The 21,282-nt window shown below is 39.0% G+C and overlaps 1 protein-coding gene across 1 annotated transcript in view; it reads right to left on the minus strand.

Moving 5' to 3' along the window:
- Nucleotides 1–531: 531 nt before the first annotated feature.
- The window catches only part of LOC106957106 (receptor-type tyrosine-protein phosphatase T-like), an 80,451-nt gene continuing 59,700 nt past the window's right edge, over nucleotides 532–21,282 (minus strand). Inside the window, exons 10-21 of the mRNA XM_015048330.1 lie at nucleotides 20,649–20,685; nucleotides 20,141–20,238; nucleotides 19,884–20,000; nucleotides 13,591–13,745; nucleotides 10,805–10,940; nucleotides 9,375–9,524; nucleotides 9,077–9,250; nucleotides 8,862–8,993; nucleotides 8,619–8,744; nucleotides 6,661–6,824; nucleotides 2,182–2,317; nucleotides 532–1,346 (exon numbers count right to left, since the gene is read on the minus strand). Of these exons, the coding sequence (XP_014903816.1) occupies nucleotides 1,293–1,346; nucleotides 2,182–2,317; nucleotides 6,661–6,824; nucleotides 8,619–8,744; nucleotides 8,862–8,993; nucleotides 9,077–9,250; nucleotides 9,375–9,524; nucleotides 10,805–10,940; nucleotides 13,591–13,745; nucleotides 19,884–20,000; nucleotides 20,141–20,238; nucleotides 20,649–20,685 (1,479 nt within the window). The 3' untranslated portion in view covers nucleotides 532–1,292. The remainder of the gene's footprint in view (nucleotides 1,347–2,181; nucleotides 2,318–6,660; nucleotides 6,825–8,618; nucleotides 8,745–8,861; nucleotides 8,994–9,076; nucleotides 9,251–9,374; nucleotides 9,525–10,804; nucleotides 10,941–13,590; nucleotides 13,746–19,883; nucleotides 20,001–20,140; nucleotides 20,239–20,648; nucleotides 20,686–21,282) is intronic.

Consider the following 21,282-nt stretch of genomic DNA (forward strand, 5'->3'; position numbering starts at 1 on the left):
CAGATACCTACGGTCTCTACCACCTGGAAAATTCTCATTAGATCCACATTTCACCTCATGTAGGTTCTCTGTTTATAGGCTGAAACAATTTTCTACCCAAAAATCTGAGATTTTTTTAAACCTGCTCTCCTTTTTGCAGAGTAAAAATGCATGTGAACCATATCTGTCATTTTGATGATTAGAAAGTGGAGGGTTGAAACTGAAACTTCACCTCTAAACCTTAGAGCATGGCTTCATAATTGGATGGAAATCAAGGACACTTAACAGAGTAAATTTCTTTCTGATCGGACTTGGTGAGCACATATCTTAAATGGATCAAATCCATCTTTCATTGCAAAAATAGTGCGAAAAAGGTTTCCTCTCTCCATATTTACACCTTTCCACAGGCTGGTGCTGCTCAGCTGAGCTCAAAGTGTCACACATGCAAATGCATCACCGATAGTTTGATGGACGCAGGTTTCTTTCCAAAACAGATACTTTTTTTTAACGTAACAATCAAGCACCCGGATCCTGTTCCAGCAGCTGAAAAAGCAAAATATAAAAAAATCTTATTTTCACACATGTACAGGCTGTAGAAAGAAAACGCACCAAATTATAAATGAATGAAAATGACAAACAGCTTCTCAGAGCTGCAGCGAAATAATTTTGTTCTGGTGTTTGTTTGTTTGACTGTGGTTGCCTTATCTTATTTACAGAAAGAGAGGATGCACACTGGAAGACTCACTTCATCATTGTACAGATCCAGAAAGAGGAAAAATTCAGAGTTGCTTTGGCCTTCAAAGGTAGGACATGTTGATCCATGTTCTGTTTTCTGAACTGGTAAACCTAATTTTGTTGCATTAGTAACAGTTTGTTTCGGTCAAAGAGCAAATATGCTATAAAAAATTAGATTTATTTTAACCTGACTTTAACTCTGTAAAATCTTCCAGTGTGCTTCGAGCCTTCAGAGGGAGACGACATTCAAGGCGTAGAATATATCTAAAAAGGAAATACTGTACATTAGTCACATCACAGCCTGGCAGAGAGGAAAGAGAAAGAAAAAAAAATTGGCTTTTTTTTTTTAAACATCTCAATTGAACATAATTTCTCTTTATACAAGCATGTAAAGTCCATTGTCTTGCTGAAGCAAATGCACACACAAAACAATGAGTGTGTTTGTTGGCGGCTTCCCCCCCATCCTCTGTACAGGTCACAGGCACACCAAAAGGATGCGCACACACACTCTCCCAGGTTGAGTTCAGCTCAGCAGGTTTTCACTCAGTGTAGCTCTGAGAAAGACGGGAGGCGTCGGATCAGAAGGAGTTCAGAGCCTCTAAAGCCACTTCATAGCAGAACTTGTACTGTTCCTGAGGAGGAGACCAAGCAGAGGGGCTCAGTCATCACGTTTATTTAATCTGAACGGTTCAGAAATTCAACTTGAACTACAAAAGTTAAAAACGTGACAGTCGGTGGCCGATTAAAACAGTTATTACCATCAATTTTAATTTATTTTTTTTTGTCCTTTGGGACGCATCTGTCATTTAAAATTAGATAAGAAAACTTCTTGGCTGCAAAAGAAAAACTATAATCTAAACATGCCAGACGTATGGATAATCTTGACTAAAGTGAAAAGTAGTGAAATATGTCTGTTACATTTCTGGAGTAAAAACTTGGCCTTTGAGGCATAAGTAAGGAGATAAACCATAAAATGACAATTACTACTCATAAAAGGGCATAAATGGCCAATCAGATGCTCTTATTCATGAACTTATGACCTTTTGAAAAGTTTCTTTTTTACATTAAAAAAAGCTTATTTACTAAAGCTCATTACCTTGGATGTGAACATCCTGACTTCACAGCTCTGCTCTGATTTTTCATGAAAGCTCATTTTCCTGCGGTGACCTATAACTCTGCATTTTGTTCATATTTTACCTTGAAGCTGCTTTATTGGTGAGTTTTGCTCGACCTCTTTCTGCTCTAACTAAAAGCATTTGGTGAGAATGAAGAAATGAATTTGACTAATTGAATCTGTAATGTCCCTTTGGTGATAACTCAAGGTTTGGACTGTACATAATAATTTAAACCTAATGTTTTTCATCTGTCTCAATTTGCAAATTAGCTTTAAATGTAACACCATCTCTTGTAAAATCTAACTTATTTAAAGTTTGTTGGTATTCTGTCCAGAAGCTCCCTAATTCTCACCATCGTCTCCACCATGTTTGTCTTGTTGTTCCTCAGCGTCTTGACTGTGTGGAAAACGTCCACAATGTTCTGCTGCTGGATCATCTCATTGATGCTGCAGATGGCACAAAACGTCCCAGAGCGTCCTCCTCCAGTGCTGCAGAGCAGAACAACGAGACCGAAGAGCTTTATCAGCAACACTTACAAACCTGGAAGTATTCTGAAAACCATCAAATGTCACAAATAGAACAAGTTGTTCAAAACATGAAACACTGAAATGAAAAATAGATCTGAATTTTTTTAGACTGAACAAAAACATAAATGTCAAATATTATTCCCATGTGGAGTTGGCAACTGAATGAGAATTTGCTGTACAAAAGTAATATTTCTCTTGATTTGTGTGTGATTTTCAATCCAACCTGCTTTCAGTAAGTATTATTCGGTGAGTTGTTTTTTTACTTGGAACATGTCCAGATAATCCCTGGACTGGAGACGATAAAAGGCCCCAAAATGTCACATTTTGTCACAAGTCATGAAGCCTCAGATGTCGCAGGTTATGGATGCAGCAGATCCACCAGAGCAGAGCTGTAGGTGCTGCTGCAACATGTTTGCCATTGGGATGCTATTCTACACTTGAATAGCTTCGCTAACCAGCTAGCTCCTTTTAGCCTAGCTTTAACAAAACACTTGTCTTTCCCATCATCAGATCGGTTTTTGAAGCAGAAATTGGTCCCTAGTGGGCCGAGAGAACAGGCTCTGTCATCCGCTGCTGTTTGCGGATGCTGCTTGTCAGATTTATGGATGTAACAGAAACTCAAAAAGGTTCCAGCTTTTTGTAAAAAATAAAAATGGTTTAATGTGTTAAAATCTATTAGTGGTGCAGAGATTAACTAAGTCTCTGCACCACTAAGTCATTTAGGTTGAAGCCAAATGCCACCTGGGAAATGATTAGCTGAAGCTACTTTCTGTGTAAAATATTAATGCCAGGAGGGATTCAGCTCCTGGATCCTTAGCTTAGATGGTGTCAAACTAACAGAAGCTTTAAATAATATTTTTTCTGTGAGGTATGTGTAATTTTCCAGTTTTGTTTCAGAAAGCGATGCAACACCTCAGGTCCTCTCTGCTTTGAGACCAGGTTTAGAATGCAAAGGTTTTCCTTTAGCAATTCTTTATCTACTTCTGATGTTTTTTTTCTGCTTTGGGATAAAAATTAACATGAAGATGCAGGAGAAATATTTTAAATCCATTTTGCAATAGTGCTTTAGGTTACATCTTAGGGCTAAAAGACATTAATGTGATGAACCTAATTACTGAAGAAGAAGAAGCAGGAAAGCTGATTTGATTTAAAACGGGTCAGGACTCGAGTGGCCAGTAGGGTCAAGACAACTGAATAACTTTTATACTATAATCGGATATGTATGAGAAAAGTCCAGCAGTTTGTACTGTGAATATCTAAAAGTTGCTGCACTAGAAATCTAATTAAAGCCACAGAGAATTTCATTTGCAAACTGTTTTTTAGATCTGAATTAGTATTATTCTGGTAATTAGGTCCCAGAAATCAAAAGTTATGAATATTTCTGTTTCCTGGCTGTTGTTCCAGGTTGTACTTGGATCCACACTGATGTCTGTGGATTACTCTGATGCTGCTCAGTAAAATTAGCAAAGGTAATGACCAGACTCCATCTGACTGCTGCTGGGAAAATGAACTGATAGAAATGAATAATAAAGTTCTAATTTAAACCTGGTTTTCTCTGAAAGGTTTTACAAAATATTAGTTTAAACGCTGGACAAAAAAATAACTCGAATCCCTCGGTGTGCACCGACCTGACATTTACCTTTATTCTATATTTAAAATTAAGTAGCGGGTATCAAACTTACAGTAATTTTTTAACATCTTTTTACTAATAAGTCTGATTGATACATATGCCTTCAAAGAACACAAGCTTCCTGATGTAATGGTCCATGTTGTAGGACTGAGTAGGAGTTAATCCACCAAAGCACTTCAGTGCAAAAGATTAATAAATTATTTTTATCATAGAAGACGGAAAAATGAAGCGACTGCTTGATATTTAATATGCAAACTGAACATCATCAGGCAGCAGAGTGGAACGTGTTCAATGTGACTCAACAGGCAGCAGTGGTACACATGGTGGTTGAAGTGAAATGGCATCTGCAGATGTTTACTTTAAAACCAGGATAAATAAATGAGAACATCATTTTTCTGTCGTTAGCAGTGAACTGACTGCTCCTCTTCTGGTGGCTTGTTTCTGTGAGCTGCTTGTGATGCGGCTTCGACTCTGACGGTTCTTATAAATCCACATATTTTATGATCATGTCTTCAAGAAGGTCTTAACTTACGCTAGTTTCAAACATAACTCTGCTTTGCCTAACTTGCTTTGATGACTGAATAAACAGACTCTGGTTTATTTGCTTAAATTGAGACGTGACGCGCGGTGGGGGAGAGGGAATCAATTTTCACCTGCTGCTAATTGAATCATCATCTTTTATTATTATTACTGATGTTACAGAGGAGCAAAATCAATCGCTTTGTTTGATTAGTCAGTGTCTTCACAGAAGCAATTCATTTTCCTGTATAAAACTTAATGTATGTCTGGATTGAACTTTTATCTCCAGCCCAGTGACCTTAACTTCCATTTAATCAGGGCAATGAAAATGAATCATTTCTAGATCTATACCTAATTTTGTGGACATTATATTGAGTAATTTAACCTACAGGACCTGCCAGCAGTTTCTTGTTCCTCCACCAGTTTGAAATGGGAGACGTTGTGTATTCCTGCTGTTTTACCTCATTTGTTTTGCTCAGATGGATTTTTATGGAGCTCAGCAGAGTTTGTGAATTTGAGTGTGTGTAATCAGCCTGTAACCAACAGTGTTATAAATTTCAAAAGTGGACATTGAAGGATTGTTTTACTGCATGAGCTGTAACACAACAGAAGCTCCTCCGAACAGTAAAGATAAATGATCTGTGTAATTTGTTGCAGTGTTGGTGCAGAAGATTAGGACTTTTATTTTTTAAGCTGTGCATAAGGATGAAATTGCTATTAAATGAATCGGAACCAAGTTTGTAAACGGCATTTCTCAACTGATATTTAAAGGGAAAACCTAATAGTGTGGAGCTTTTGTTGGTAGATGAGACTTTATTGCCACAATGAGCTGAGAGAAAAATGAATTTAATACATCAGAAAGTCAAAGTTAGTGTTTCCACACAAAACAACTTGTCTGAGTCTGTTTGTTGCATCGCCTGGTTTGAGCCTCTCCGCTCTGCTGGGACAACCTGAAGGCTACCAGGACCACAGGATCGGCACCGTTTCATGTTCATGCTTTTTGTCGAATATATTTTTGGAAGCTTAACTAATCCAAATAGAAGTTTCCTCTTCTATTGGGTTCATATGTTGTTTTCTAAGGCTAAAGCTGCTTTTTGGGCCCAGGACAAGATGTCAGAATCCCAGCTGCAGGAAAGGTATTGACTACTGATGACTACTTCATAGAACCCCAATCCTAAATTATTCCTTTAAATCGTTGGACGGCTCCAGCTGTGGGTCAACAAACTGCATGTTTTAGACCGTTTCCTGTCGACTTGGGTCCTTCAACAGGGGAACGGTGAATTGGTCTGTCCACAGAAAAACGTTTTAAAACTGAAATTAAACTTTTTGAAAATGATTCACTTTGCTTCGTTCATACAGACTTTTCAATGTTACCAGGTGATTCTGAACGTCCAAGCACTGAACACGTGATCAGAACAGATAAAGTGTGGAGCTGCCATCATTTTCTCCAGCTGAACAGAAACAAACTAAAGTTATCGTCTTTGGGCCGAAACGGGAACGATCCAGAGTCAACGCACAGCTTCACAGCTGGAAGCTAAAGATCAGGCCCAAAAATGTATATTTGATTTATGACTTTGATGATGGCATTTGGCAAAATGTAAAATTTACTGCTTGTTTTATAGCGGTTATGTTTTTATGATGTAAAGCATTTTGATCTGCCCTGTTGCTGAAATGTTGCTATGTAAATAAATTAACAGTAAAGCATCATGACAGGGATTATCGTTTTCCTTAACAGGAAACTAAAAGCTTCTCACCATGTTTTAATTATTAAACTACACATGAATACATGTCTGAAACAAAGCTAAACCTGGATAATGATCTACTTTTGAGACGCATGTCAGGCTTTAGATTTCTCACAATCTAACAACAAATCATCTTTAGCTCTAACAAATATCTGTGTGGTGCAGATCATTAGTCCTCAATGCAGCCACCTGTTCAATTCAAACTTTGCCTGTTTGAATACTGTTCATAAAGTTGCTGAGTTAAGTCTCAGCAACGTTTTTTTTAGAAAATTGTATTAGTAATTGTGTAATAATGTTTTGTAATCCAGCTAAGTGCTGGTTCAGATGTATAAACTTTGTCTTTTGTCTTGTTTGGGTTAGAAAACGGTCCAGTTGAACCTGAATAACATTTAAAATGTTTTGTCTGCACTCACAGGCAGTGCACCACAGTCCTCCCGTCTCCTCCGTCGTACTGCTCCTGCCACTTGGCCAACCTCCTGACCAACTGGAGGATGGAGCGCTTGGAAAGAGGCGTGTCCCTGTAGGCGGGCCAGCCAATGAACTGAAAGTGCTGCACCAGGCGGTAACCGTCCTGTGGCTGTGAAGAAAGGAGGGAATGTAAAAGACTGTTAATGCAGCAGATGACAATATGCATGTGAGTTTAACAGAAACACACATCTTTGTTTTAGAAAGCAGCTGTGCACCTAAAATATCTACAACTGTAAAAGTTGAATAGGTAAAATATATATTACTAGAGGTCACAAAAGATGCTCGTTTTGACTTTTTTTTGATCAAATGTACTTTAAAGAAAATTGAATTTGATTAAACTTGTATTTGAATTAAATTGTCTGTTCAGCATCAGTGTCAGAGAGCCAGTGGTATAATTACCATTACCAAGCCCCTGTTAAGTCTGGTGGAGGAAGTATGATGCTGTGGGCTGTTTTCTCTTCCAAAAATCAGAGCAGTTTAACCTGATGCCTGGTGGTTTTTGTCAGTAAATTGAAAATGTGAGTACAAAGCAGGACGACTGAATACCATATAACTGATAATTTTATTAAAACAACTTCTTAATTCATTTCTGCTGAGTAAATCCACTCAACCTAATAAATAATTTCATCAGTGAAAGACAATCAAATGTATTTTATTTTATTCCTACACATCCAGATTGATCCAGACCTGCTGGTTTACTTCTCTCACCTTTTTGTCTGTCTTCTCTCTTTCCCACTAATTTGTATATTTTATATATTTTTCCTCTTTTCCCCTCTTTCACAGTTTCCCTCATTTGATGGCTTAGTGGTTGGTACTTCAGACTCTAGCAGAGTGAGATGTGCTGTTATGGCGATGATATGAGCCATTTCACACTACACTGGTGATGTGTTTGAGAGAGGAAGAGAGAGAGAGGAGGTGGGAGGAGAGTTCACTAAGCGCTATAGGAGCTCACAGACGAGAGGGCAGCACTGGAGTCGTACCGTCATGGATGAGATGAGAAGGGAGTAACAAAAGGAAGTGAGGCAGATGGGAAGCAGGGAAAGGTGAGGAAAAGTCTCATCCTAAAGAACGCTCTTTCAAAAGTCCATCAAGGAGAACAAAGGTCTGAACCAGCTCTACTCCAAACTAGGGCTGCAACTAACTATTCATTTAAAAATTGCAATATTAGAAACACACAGAAATATGCGAGTGAGAAATTTAATTCCTTTTTTTAAATGAGAAAATTAACATTTTCTTACCTAAAGTGCAATAATAAAGCTTTCCTTGCATGTATGTTTGATTATTTGTAGCAAAGAATGCATCTGCAGCTAAAAAATACTTTTAATAATGTGAAAAACTGAGGCATTTCTGCTGAACGTGTCAGTACAGTGAAGGGCTAATCTGGTGTTTTATTTATTTATTAAAACTGATTAATAATTGGATTGGAAAAGGTGCTTACTAGGAGATTTTTCTATTTACTGAAATGCTATATATATATATATATATACAAACATATTCAATTTCAATTGCTGCTCTGTTCTGTTCTTTCAGAAAATGGTCTTTTTGAGTCTGTATAATTCAGTTAACGATTATGCAGTTAATAAAAGAATCAACTAATTTACTAATTGATTAATCACGATTAATCGTTTCAGCAATACCTCAAATGCTGCATGATGTAAATAGTAACCAGGCCTCAGTTTCTTTTCAAATAAAATCATTTTGTTTTGTCCTTTGGCATCTACTGAGCATTAAACTGATCTGCCTAAACCTGAGTTGGCTTCCGGGTCAGAACATTTCACCGTATCATTGGCACATTTTGAACCAGATGTGACGATGTGAAGTGTGTCACTGCCGACCTGAGTTTCAGACATTCAGGCTGCGTTCAGTGAAACTGTTGTGGATTAACAAGGGAAACTCTGGATACCCGAGCCATGTTGCAGATCCTGAAGATCCGGTTGATGATGTCTTCATCGATGTCCGCTGATATGAACTCCACTTGGATCGGGCCGTAGCAGCACGAGTTCTTCTCCGGCCAGTACTGCATACATAACTATGACATCAGAAGAGACAGGCTCTAGGATTTCAATGCCTTTACATCATTATTTATTCAATCTGACATGTTCTGCCAGTAGATGGCAGCACTCCTAAAACATAGTGCATGTTGTACCTGTGCTGCATCCATCTCGTTGAGCATGACAATGGAGGAGCAGTTGTAGTCAAACACCAGCCTCCAGAAATCCCCCATGGTGTTTGGCAAAGGATGCTGGGTAACAATGAAGGCTGCTGGCTGTTTGTGGCTCTGGAAGGTTAATGTGGTCTACAGGTAAATGGTAACCAGAGCACTGAAGTTATGAAGAACATCAGAAGTGTGTTTAAACTTACGTCCATTAATGCAGCGTTGATGTAGTTGGAGCTCTCTCCATCAACAGATATGAGAAAAGGCAGACATCGGTCAGCAGACAGAACGTCCATACTGCGGTTCTTATCGTGGTTCCGCGGCAGTAAGCCCACGCTGCAGTCCTCTGGACGAACTCTAGGTGTCACTATATTCAGCGTCTATCAGATTCATAACAATAAATTAAATCGTTACGATTCAGCTAAAAAAAAAAACACATTCTTGAATTTAAGGGATAAAAACTTTTTTGCCTTTTTGTGAACAAAAACTTTTCCCTGGACTTACCTGGAACTCGTCTTTAATCTGGCTGGAGTTGGTCTGTGGATCCAGTCTGCTGATATTGTAGTAAACCGCTCTGAACTCGCACACTGGAATCGCTGTGTTCCCACATAGACACGCCTCCAAGATGGCGTCATGAACAAACACATACTGCTCCTGCAACACCAACAACAGAAAGTCTGGGTGTTTTCTGTCTCCTGACATGGTGAGCAAACAGCTGCTCAGCCTTGAACTTGTTCAGAGCAGCAACAAATGTCACTTGTTGAGTAAACGATGCATTTTTGGTCCAGCAGCATTTTCAAAAGTAAGCAAGCTAGGAACTCAGTTTCTGTTTGTTTATGCATATAAATACAGAATTGGCATTCTACTGCTGTTACGGCAGACTAAGACAGAGCTGATGGAGCAGGGAGTGTTGCAGTGCATTGGTCCTTTATGGTGAAGTTTAGTCTTTCTTGTCTGAACCCCTAAACCCTCAGGTGAGAGCTGCAGCAGACAAAGTGCATACTAATTTACAGCTGGCTGCTTTATCTTGTGTCAGTTCAGGTTTTTTGTCCGTGTCCCACACGTGTTTGTCTGCAGCTTCTCGCATTTTCAATTTGCCTCCAATGTTATCGCTCAGCTTCCGTCTCTGCTGAATTTTGATTTGTTGCCCTTCGAGTGGAGAGGCGAGTTTAAAAGCATTATCAAAGTGACCTCTGTTGGTCATTACCTACTTTAGTGGCATTCAAATACACATCCACATGCAGAAAGGCACGCGCAAACAGATGAGTGATACACACACTTTTCCCTGTGCCTTTTAAAAGATTAATTGCTTTGTGTTGTGCGGAGCAGGATTATAATAGAGGCGAACTGCTTGTACGCTGACACAAATTGCTCCCACACATTTAAACAGGCAGGGCAGGATGCATTTAGCTTGGTTTCAAGAGGCACACACACAAAAAGCTAGCAGTAACAGCACCGTTGTCAACATAACAGAGAAAACCCTCCATGTGATGCTCTGGGTGGGTTTCATGAACCAAACACTTCTAATGCATTCAAAAGTCATTTAGTCTTGAAGCTTAAAGCAGTCAGGCTGTTCTCCTCCTAATGGTGGAAAAGTTCATTTTTTTGGAAGCGCACTAGTTTCATTAAAGGCACAAATGGAAATCCGGGGCGGGATGGATTAGATGGGCTTAGAGCAGCTTAGAAAGGACATGAATACCTCTGTTCCAAAACGACAAGGCCAACAGTTACAACCCGTCTCGTTAATAATGACTGATCAGGCTCATTTAGAGCTGCTGAATAAACACTGGAGAACAATGATTCTAACTGGATCACAAAAACAACTCTTGAGGGAATCTGGTGGTTTAAGGACATTAAACCAACAGCATCAGGTTCTCACTCCTTGAAGTTACCTTTGGGTAACAACTTTGGTACTGTGCATATTTTCCTCCTACCTCTGTCTGGACCATGTTGACCCGTTGGGATCTCAGTTCACGGATGCAGTTGAAAATGTCCACCACTCCTTCGTTCTCTGCCATGTCCAGCATGATGTCCACAGCGATGAAGCAACCTGTCCTCCCTGCACCAGCGCTGCAGAAACACATGGAAAAGATTCAACTCGCTTGTGAGCAAAACGTCTAGTTTTATGAAAGCTTAAAAAAATTATTTATTCAAAACCGACGAGCCAATAAACAAGAAATCTGATCATCGTTACGGCTGGGCAATAAAACAATTACAATATCTATCGTCACCGACACGTGATCAATACGTCTGATAGAAATAAACTAACTCACTCTTTGGTTACCTAGCAACAACCTTAGCACCTTGGCAGCAGCAGTTTCAGGTTTCGCTGCTGTGCCTCATAATAATAATGAAAAACAACAGTGTGGAGTAAAAACTGAAGAAGAGTTTAGGCCACATCAGCAGCTTGGCAGTAACTTGGATGTTTAAGATAAAAAAGCGAGTCAAATCATAACCACTATCCACTAACTTTACATTAATCTTACAAGTTTGGAAAACAAACTACAAGGACGTTTAAAATAAAAAAAGAAAAGTGTAATAAACATTAATTGTGTAGCCATAAGGCCAACATTTCAATATTTAGCTTTAATAGTGGCTGGTATTTCTGAAGTGTGACAGAGCTGTGGCTCCAAACCCTACCCCAAACCCAAACCCTTCTGCTGCGTTTAACCAAAACCTCATTAAAGTCTGAGGAAAAGTTCCCTCCTTTCTACAGCTCTTGGGTCGTTTCCCTGCAAAACACACAAACTTAGCAAAGGCTCAAACACAAATACCGTTTCCTCCATCATCCACACACATAAAGACACTTCAGTATCCAAGTGACAGAACTGAACAGCAACACCTGGACAGAAGAGACGGGAGACGAGGCAGACCAACAGATGAAGAGATGGAGCGAATGAGTCGAGGAGAGAAGGAAGCAGAACCATGGAACGATGTGAAGATGTTACTGTGAGTGATAGATGTGATCATAACAGGGAGGAGAAGAGGGACAGGTGAAGGCATGGAGAGGAAACCAAAGAAAAGAGGCATGGAGGGAAGCGGAGGAAAGAGATCCATCTTTCATTCTGCATCCTTATGACAGTTTTCAGAGACGGCTGGAGAGAGAGAAAACAAGGAGAGAGAGGGAGGGAAGGAGAGATAGAAAGCGCCTCAGCAGATTACCTGTCAGCGGCTGTGATTAATGTAGAGACCAGAATACTGTTGGGTGTGTGTGTGTGTGTGTGTGTGTTTGAAAGCTTTGTGACACAGGCCAACAGCGTTAGAGTGCCCCCGGAAATTGGAAGTGACTGCCATAACTTCCTGCCTGTCTGTCCACTTCCTCCACGCTCGTCTGTTTACGTGTCGGCTCTCTTCATTTGTCTGTCTGCTGTTTTCTTCCATTCTCTGGTTATGCTGCACTTTTTCTGCTTCTTCTTACTTCTATAAAGTGGATGAGGAATCCACAAGTGTGTGTTTGAAACATTGTGTATTTGTGTAAGTGAGACATTAACAGGGGAGCAACAAATATTGTAGAAATAAAAGGCCAAGAAAACATTTAATAAAGATTTGTAGAAGAGGTTTTACTGATTACCAGGTCTCTCAAAGTTTTGATTTAACAAAACTGTTCTGTGAAATATGTTTGGACTTTAAAGATTTAAGGTTATCAGAAATGTTTTAACAAAATGCTTTGAGCTTGAGTTCACTGCATGCATATTGCACTGAAATTTTTTAATTTATATACAAGTTATTTCCCAACTGCTTGGTCAGGTCTTCTGACATGGGAAAACAACATTCAGTTATTTTAGATGCTTAAAGAAAAAGAATCTGCACACTGTGCCCCAATTTGACAACAGTCTGAACTTTCAACAATTCGACTTTGCAGCACGTTTGCCTTTTATTTTATATAATAGATGCAACTGCTGCTTCACAGCCAAATGCAAAGGAAAATGGGTCAGTGTGGAAAAAATACCAAAAAAGGAAAAATAGGTCAGAGAGAAGAACACAAAAACATTTGATAAGTGAATGAGAATTTTGAAAATAGGCGCCTCTGACAGTATTTTGCCTCCATTATTTACGAATAATGGCTGGTGTTGACATTTATTTTGTGTAGTCTCCTGCTGAGATCTACACTTTGCATTAATACAAGTTTCAATTATTTCAAATGAATTTTGAAACTCAGTTCAAACTTCATGTCAGATCCCACCAGAGGGTTTATTATTCAAGCTTGAGTAACGACTTGGCCTTTTTGGTGACTTTTCTGAAATATTGTGGTGGATAAAATAAAGTAATGAATTTAAATTTACATTTTTGCTTTTATATTTTTAAAGTATCAAATATTGGTTAAAATATTTCAACATCTAAAAGTCCAGAACCTTTGTATTCACGTGTTTCTGGTACGGCAGTAAATCTGACGCACAAGCGACAGGATGCTTCTCTGGGCTAGTGATTTATTTTTGCTTCAAAATCGATCTGATGGTTGCTGGAAAAGCCTTTAGTGTTCAAGTTGAGCTAACAGGAGTTAGCACATCAGCGAAGTCGGTCAAGCCTAAAATAGCATCTGATTGCTAAACATGCTGCAGCAACACAGACGCTAACGCTAAGGTCAAAGTTCATAGTTCACCTTTCTAAAGATATTTTTTCAAATTAGTTTCATGAAAGATCAGGGGCTGCAGAAACAGGAAAGCTGAATGGGCAGATTAGCACTTTGTTTTATTTAGGTCATCTCAGCGCGTTCTGTTACCTGCAGTGCACCGCGATGGGTCCGGCGTCCGGAGGGTTGAGGAACTTGACCTGCCGTATGAAGCCCAGCAGTCCCGTGGCGTAACAGGGAACGCCGTGATCCGGCCAGCTGGTGAAGTGAAACTGGCGAAGTTCACGGATCTCATGGTGGCCCTTCTGAAAAACATGCCGACACGCCGTGCAGTGAAAACTCAGGAAAGGATTCCACCTGCTTGTGAAGAGTGGTGGCCATTTTCTCTCCTGATTATGATAAATGCAGGTATGTCACAAAGCTTTTTTCCTCTTTTGGGGCAAACTGACAAGAAGACACATCACGGTTCAGGACCCTAATTTACAGCAGGGATTTTCAGCAAAACAAGGGCCTTGATGTGTCTGGTTTCACATGGAAAATAAATCAATCTTGTGGATGTCAAGACGGCGCTCGGGGCCACTTCTGGGACTGAGAGGCAGGAAGACTTATCGTGGCTCATTTGCTTAATTTACAGGGGAGATTTGGGGAAACTGAAGGCCACTCAAGCTCCATAAAAAAGATTAATTGATTTCAAATCTCATGATGGTTCTTTAGGGAGAAACTTACAGAAAGAAATGCCATCGTCCAGTTCAGCTTCCCCGTTTGCTACCAAGGAGACTAGCATCCTCCTAAGTCCTCTGGGTGGAGCGTACATTAATGTAAAAGTACAAATCTAAATATAGCTTAGTCAAGAGGGAAAAACAGCAACTGTGAGGCAAATTTGAAAGCATGTTACCTCCAGTGGAGGCATTGTTTTGCATAAATACTGGAAATAAAATGAAAATTCTCCGTGATGACGGTAAACTCTAAACTACATTTCTGGAGACAAAATAGCTGATTGATTGAAATAATGATGATAAATACTTTTTACTGTATTACTGTTATAAATAAAAAATGGGGACCGTGATGAGCACGACAAACATTCCCCAAAATCTGATCATTTCTTTTAACTGCTGGCGTCTAAAGGCCAACATGTTCTCCCTCTGTCTGTCTGAGTTGGTCCAAAACGCTGCAGTGAGACTAAAGGCACAAACGTTTCCCTACGCCTCCATATCGCCATTGATTCTCTGTGAATTTCAAAATTCAACATTTTATTCTTTAATGTGGCAATACCAGCTTGAAAGTCTGAAAAACTTCAAATTATCAGGAAAAAACAAAGAAAGTCAGATTGTTGAAACGAAATGACAGGGAAAAGGTGCTGTTTTTATTTTGATCAGAACGGAGGTCAAAGGCTGCAGCCACAGAAGATACCTGAGGCCCCAGGAGAGAGTCGGCGAGCAGGTGTGAAGTGGAAGATTGTCTGAATACAAAACTCCTGACAGTCTTCCAGAAAATGACCTAATGGGTCATTGCTGCTAAACATGGTGGTCGTAGAATCTGTTCCATTAAGGAACTAATGTCAATTAGTTATTGACTCAGTTTTTCCCTTTTTGCTTCTTCATTAATAAATGAGACATAATCTGATGTGTTTTGTACACTTAAAAAACAAAATAGAACCCAGAAAAGACTAAATTGCTTTTATGAAAGTGTCAGAAGGTGTACTTTCTTTTTACTATGATATGTCAGCCTAAATCTCTGTTTCTATTTTGAACATAGATCTGCGACACACTTTGGGATTTTGTTTCCTTTTCCTCCGGTTCCCCTACAACACGGTGTGCTCTTTCTTTAATTATTCAGAACAATCGATTTCCTTTTATGCTTCTAAACTGAGAGCGGTTTAAAACGGAGAGTCATGATCTCCCAAGTTCAGTTTACGCTCCAAGAATAGAAACTGAAATGAAACTGTTGTTATTGCATCCCTCATCCTGGGTCAAGGTGGAGTTTTTAGCATAATGATGGCTTGAGGAGAAACAATGGCACAGTGAAAAGAGAAGGAATAAAAGTAAAAAAAAAAACGAGTGTAAGAAAGTGTAAAGTTCAAGGAATAAATGATTAGATTGAGAGACAGGAAGAAGAGGAGAGATGGTAAAGGGAGGGAAACAGAGACTACAAAGGAAACGAAGGAAAGAAAAGAAAAGACGGAAGTAAAAAACAGAGTAATGAGCGAAGAGGGAGAGGAAGGACAAAAGGCAGCGTAAAACCCAGAAAAACCACAAGGTAATGTGATTAGTCGACTTTGCATCGATCGACTCTTCTCTATGATGTTGAAATTACTTCTCTAAATCAATAGGCGACATAAAAACATGGCCTCAGATTCACGATACTTGGGTTGAAAAAATAAAACAAAAACATTAAAATGTTCGAAGGAAAATGAGAATCCAGAATTGCCCCTCGCAGTGAAAAATGAGAATAATTCCTTCAAACATCTGCAGTTATTTTAACAGTTCCTGTCAGCACATGATATAATGAAATGAATCCATAATTTTATGAGATTCTATACAACTTTTCAACACATTTTCACTTTTTGCATGAATATTTTCATCCTCTGTCCTGCTCCAACCAGACGAAGCTCTGACTACCTGGTGAGAGCCACTGGCCCTTTACTGTGTCCTGAATCTGGATATTTTGGGACGACTGGATGAGAAAGTTGCAACAATCATTAGATTTTTACTTACAGGTTCACTCTGACATCGAGGAGATTGTTCTGTGAGGACAATAACCAACTACGTTTTATTACGTTTTCCCTGTCATTTCTCTGCAAGTTGATTGAAATAGGAAAACAATTGTTCAAAAAACACAGAGGGAGAGAGAAAGCATCAGAACAGATGTCATGATGGAAAAGAACAGATTTGTTGTTTATTTTCTTGTACTGAAACACTGGAAGCTTCATCATTTTTCTAATACTAGAAAAGAAAAATGCGTAAGCATTCAAAAATAATGACCTTGGAAAACTAAGTAAGTGTTTTATTTCTGGGAGAAACATGAATTGCTCTGTGCTTCATGAAAAGCATAATGTTCTCCAGTCCTTCGTTCCATCAGACCTTCCTGGTTGTAACAATGCCGACTGCAGCTGCACCTCACATCAATCTGCTCTGAGCTTTTCTGATCCGGAACATATTTAAGAACCATTTATGGTCCAACTGGCGTCTGATTACAGGTCAGATTAGACAAACTAAAACCACTGCGTTGCATAAACTCCTGTCAGTTTTCATCAGTGCTGTTTTTAGATTTTTTCTTTAGATTTCATGGAGCATTTCTTTACCATTTATTAATAACACGATTTATTTCATTTTGAGTGAATCGGCTCTACATATACAGATTTTTCAAAGACATGAATAATTTCTGCAGATGTTACTCTAAAATGTCACTGTAATCACTCCAGAGTTCATTAGCCATTTTCTCTCATTAATAAAGAAACAAAGCACGTCTGCTTTGTCACAACATGACTCAGTTCTGTTATTTGATGTGAGTCTTTATTGCAGTTGTGCCTTGGACCTTAACTGTAACTTAAAATGGTAACTTCTGTTGAGAATAAATACATTTTTCTTCTATCTCTTTTAGCTGGTTGCTAAGCTAAACCTAAAGGAAATTACATGTTAGGAAATGCAAATGAGAGCTGCGCTCAGAGGAAGTGACCCACTGGGGAACGCCTCTTTGGGGCGTAGCTTAGATAAACGAGATCAAATTGTTCTTTGGTGCCTTTTTGTCTCCCAAAGGTGGCTTGAAATGGACCAGCTGTATTTTGGTATTAATACATGGAATTAATGAATTTAACTCACTGACTCTTTAAAGTCGCACATCGAGAACTCAGCATGGAGAACGGATGAGCCTCCATCATGACAATACGATACTTTAATCTGTTTGAATTCTGCACTTAAAGTTACCCAAAGCATGAAAAAACTAACTGCTATAATTAATAATACGTGGCTAATAATTACCAAAAACTATCAAACCCGATAAAAACTAATTAAAACTAGTTAGACAAACAAAAAGTCTAAACTAAACTAATGAAAAACCCTAAACTACTATAATCCTGCTACACTCCCAAATCTTTGGCTTCACCAAAAATATTTGATTTCCACACTTCAAAGTGTTGTTTACTAGATAAATCCAATTTTAATGGATTCTTTGTGATGGTCTACAACAACAAATGCTTCATGAAAGAAATTGTCTCCAGCTACACATGCAAGACTACAAGGTGACATCTGTTTTGCACAGTGAGAAAGAGACGCAGTGAAACTAAAGTTGCAATCTTCTTTTCTGCATGTTTTGTGAAAATTCCACTTTCACAGATAAAATGAACTCTTTGAAAATAATGTCTGGCAATCCGTGGAACAGAAATGTTCCTCCCTCACCCACAGCTTTTCTTTACAACTGATCCTGACTCTCAAACACAAGCTACCTTTTGTGATCTTTTTTTCCTGTCCTCCATCTATCCTGCTCTCTCTCTTGCAGATGCATTTGCATATTTTCTCTTTCTTTGAGACCCTGTCGGCCTTCCTTACTCTCTGCTCGGTTAATCTCTTTGGATGTGCCATTAATAAATGTTTTCATTAAGATCCTGTTCTCATTATTCACTGCAAGTGAAGCAATTTAATTGTTGCCTGGAACCTGTTCTCTCTCTCTCTCTCTCTCTCTCTGCCTTTGTCTTCCCGTTGCTTTGTTTTTCACACCCAGGCAGTAACAGGAGCTTCTTCAGAGCGGAGATGGAAAATTCGGAATCTGAGTGTGTGCGTTCGCATGTATTATTGCATGGTGAAATAAATGACAGGCATTTCGAAATCAGCTTTCCTTTTAAACTTACACACACACACTCACACACATGGAGGTGCTTTGGATTAATGGCTTGCTAAATGCGCTGACGGCAAAGGCTTGAGGACTTGTCTTGATAAGCTGCTTTCGTATGAGTGAAAGAAGGAAGGAAATATGGGATGGGGGAAGAAACAGGGTAAAGTGCAGAAAAGCAAAAAATAAATAAATAAATAAAAATGTGACAGAAGTCAAAAAATATGTTTTAAGATGTAGGTATATAAAAATGTGATTTTGAGGCAATTTTGGTCAGAGAAACATGAAGTTGTCCTGCTTTCGATGAAGTTTCCTCAAACAGAAATGTCTAAACTCTCACATGAAATACAGATTTAATCTGGACGCTTCAAAAAACTTTGTCCCTTAATTTAACTGCATACAAAGCAAAAAAAAAAAAGATTATTGCATATAGAAGTGTTTCTGCAGCGTTTCACCAACTGAAATTTAAGACTTTTAAAGACCATTATAAATGAAATGTAAGATCTTTAAGACCAGTATGAATGAAATTTAAGACTTTTAAAGACCATTATAAATGAAATGTAAGATCTTTAAGACCAGTATGAATGAAATTTAAGACTTTCTCAAACCATGAGGAATTAAATTTAAGACTTCTTGAGGCCAAGAAGAATAAAACTTAAGACCTGTGTCATGACTAAAGTACAAAATAAAATTGCACATTATATATTTGTACAAATGGACAACTTGAGAAAGAAATGGTAGATAATCTCACAGGTTATCTATAGTTAACCTGTGAGATTAACTATAGATACTGGAACAGCTTTGTTCAAATAAAATTCCTAAATGGTTACTACTGGCGCTTGACCAGTGTGTTTAAAATCCACTAAACCTCCGACTTCTGAGTTTGCGTCACACCAAATGTTCTTGGATCAGTTCTGGTAGAATCACTGACAACCATTTTCAGGGGAGCTTTAGCCACACCAGAGGATCAAAACTGACATTTCTGGAGTCTGTTTGTGGCTCTTGGCAGAAGCTTTGTGCTTCTCACACTGCATTTGGCTTCCTGCATCTTTATCCCAATAGGGCCGAGCTTTTTTTTGCACAGAATCCATGTAGCATCAAGGCGAACGTCATCCAGCCAACTGGTGAGAAATCTGCACTTACCCACGGTAGACACATAAAAGTTAGCTAGCTAATAAGGCTATATAGGCAGAATGCTACCAGAAGCCTCAACTGTCTGTCTTTGGCCACAGAAAAAAAACCTACATAAAACGCATTACAAGGTTCTGCCACGACAAAATTCAACACCTGTAATTAAGGAATTTATGTAAAAATTAAAATTTTAAGACATTTTGAAGCCTTAATTTTTGATACGTAAAGACTTTCAAGATGCGCAGAAACCCTGTATATAAAAAACAGGCTCCAAAAAAGAAACAGAGGAAATTCAGGATTTAAAAAAAATATATAGCGTAGAAAAAAACTTCCTTTCCTTGTTTTGTCCTTCAATCTGAGCATATTACCATCAAATCTTCATATTATGTAAACAGAGACATCAACTGTCTCTACAGTGACAGGAAGGAGCAACTTCACAATCCCAGTCTGGTTGGTGAAATCTGCCAGATGAAGGAAGTCCTGTTTACCTTTTGGACAGTGAATGTCCGGATGACGTATTCAGCCAGAGGCTCGGTTTCTATCAGGGTCACCTTGATGTCTCCATAAACCTCCGTCTCATCAGGCCAGTAACGAACACATTTCACCTGAAAAAGCACCATTTACACAGATTTAAGCAGAGTGCCTGGTGATAATCACCAACCTGAAAGTCCAGCTGCAAGACGGAAAATAAAAGTTTCCAGGTCATAATTTCAGGACACAATCATTTTTATAGCGCTGAACTCACCCTTCCCACCTCCACCAGATTCGTAACCATGACGATAGAGGCCGAGTTTTCCTGCCAAACCATCCTCCAGAAATCCCTCACCGTTTCCTGCATGGGTCCTGACAGACGAAACACACAAAATCAGTGCTGGTGTGTGTGTGTGTGTGTGTGTGTGTGTGTGTGTGCGCGCAGATGGGTGCAAACTCATGTAAGAAAGGAAAATATCAGCAGTGATAATGCAGACCGTTACAAACACACAAGCACAACACAACTGCAGATGCACGCACACACACACACACACACACACACACACACACACCATCAATCCCAGATAGCAGTTTTGGGGGGCTGAGGTAATGGGGTCTTAAATTTGTCAGGGGGATTTTATACAGCAGTTTAGATTTAGGAGGCTGCCGTAACAGCCTTCCACTCCGAAGTGACGCCATGCTGGTGGCGGCAACACACACTCATACACACACACACGAACCACACTCAGCTTGTCATATGCTTACTGCACCAGTTTAATTACCTTGTGTTGCGATGTAATGTCTGGGTCTGTGATAGCCCTGTGAGTCAGAGGGAACAAGGCATTAAAAAGATTCCTTACATTTTTGCTTAATGCATTTTTCTTTTTTTCTAATTTCATTTAGTTTCAGGGTTTTATGCATCAGAATACAGTAAAACTGATAACAGCTGTGAAGCGCAGTGGTGGAGGGCTGATGGTTTGGCTTGAATAAGCCATGATCCCACTTCATATAAAGCTTCTACAGGTCAATGTGAGCCAATCAAACAGGAAGAAATTAAAACATTGCGTTGCTCAAAGTCCAGACTGATTAAAATGTCGGTGTGGGAACTTAAAAGATCAACAAACCAAACATCTCTGCAAGCTTTAGTGAAGTGGAATAATGTGAAAAACCTTGGGAAAAATTCCTACAATATAACACAATATCTGAATTTCCAATAAAAGTATGCAAAACCTTTTCAATGTCGAGCTCATGTTGAAAAACAATTTCACAATTGTTGTGTTTCAATTTCATAAGAAATGCCATTAAAATCAATAAGTTTGTTCACACAATAAGTCATTAAAAATCAAAGTGGCGATAGATGTAAACATTTACATGGGATATATTCATGTTTCAGCCATGGAACCAGCACTGTCAGCC

This window comes from Poecilia latipinna, unplaced genomic scaffold (assembly GCF_001443285.1).
Source record: "Poecilia latipinna isolate Pla-1442-1.1 unplaced genomic scaffold, P_latipinna-1.0 Scaffold875, whole genome shotgun sequence".
Lineage (NCBI taxonomy): Eukaryota > Metazoa > Chordata > Actinopteri > Cyprinodontiformes > Poeciliidae > Poecilia > Poecilia latipinna.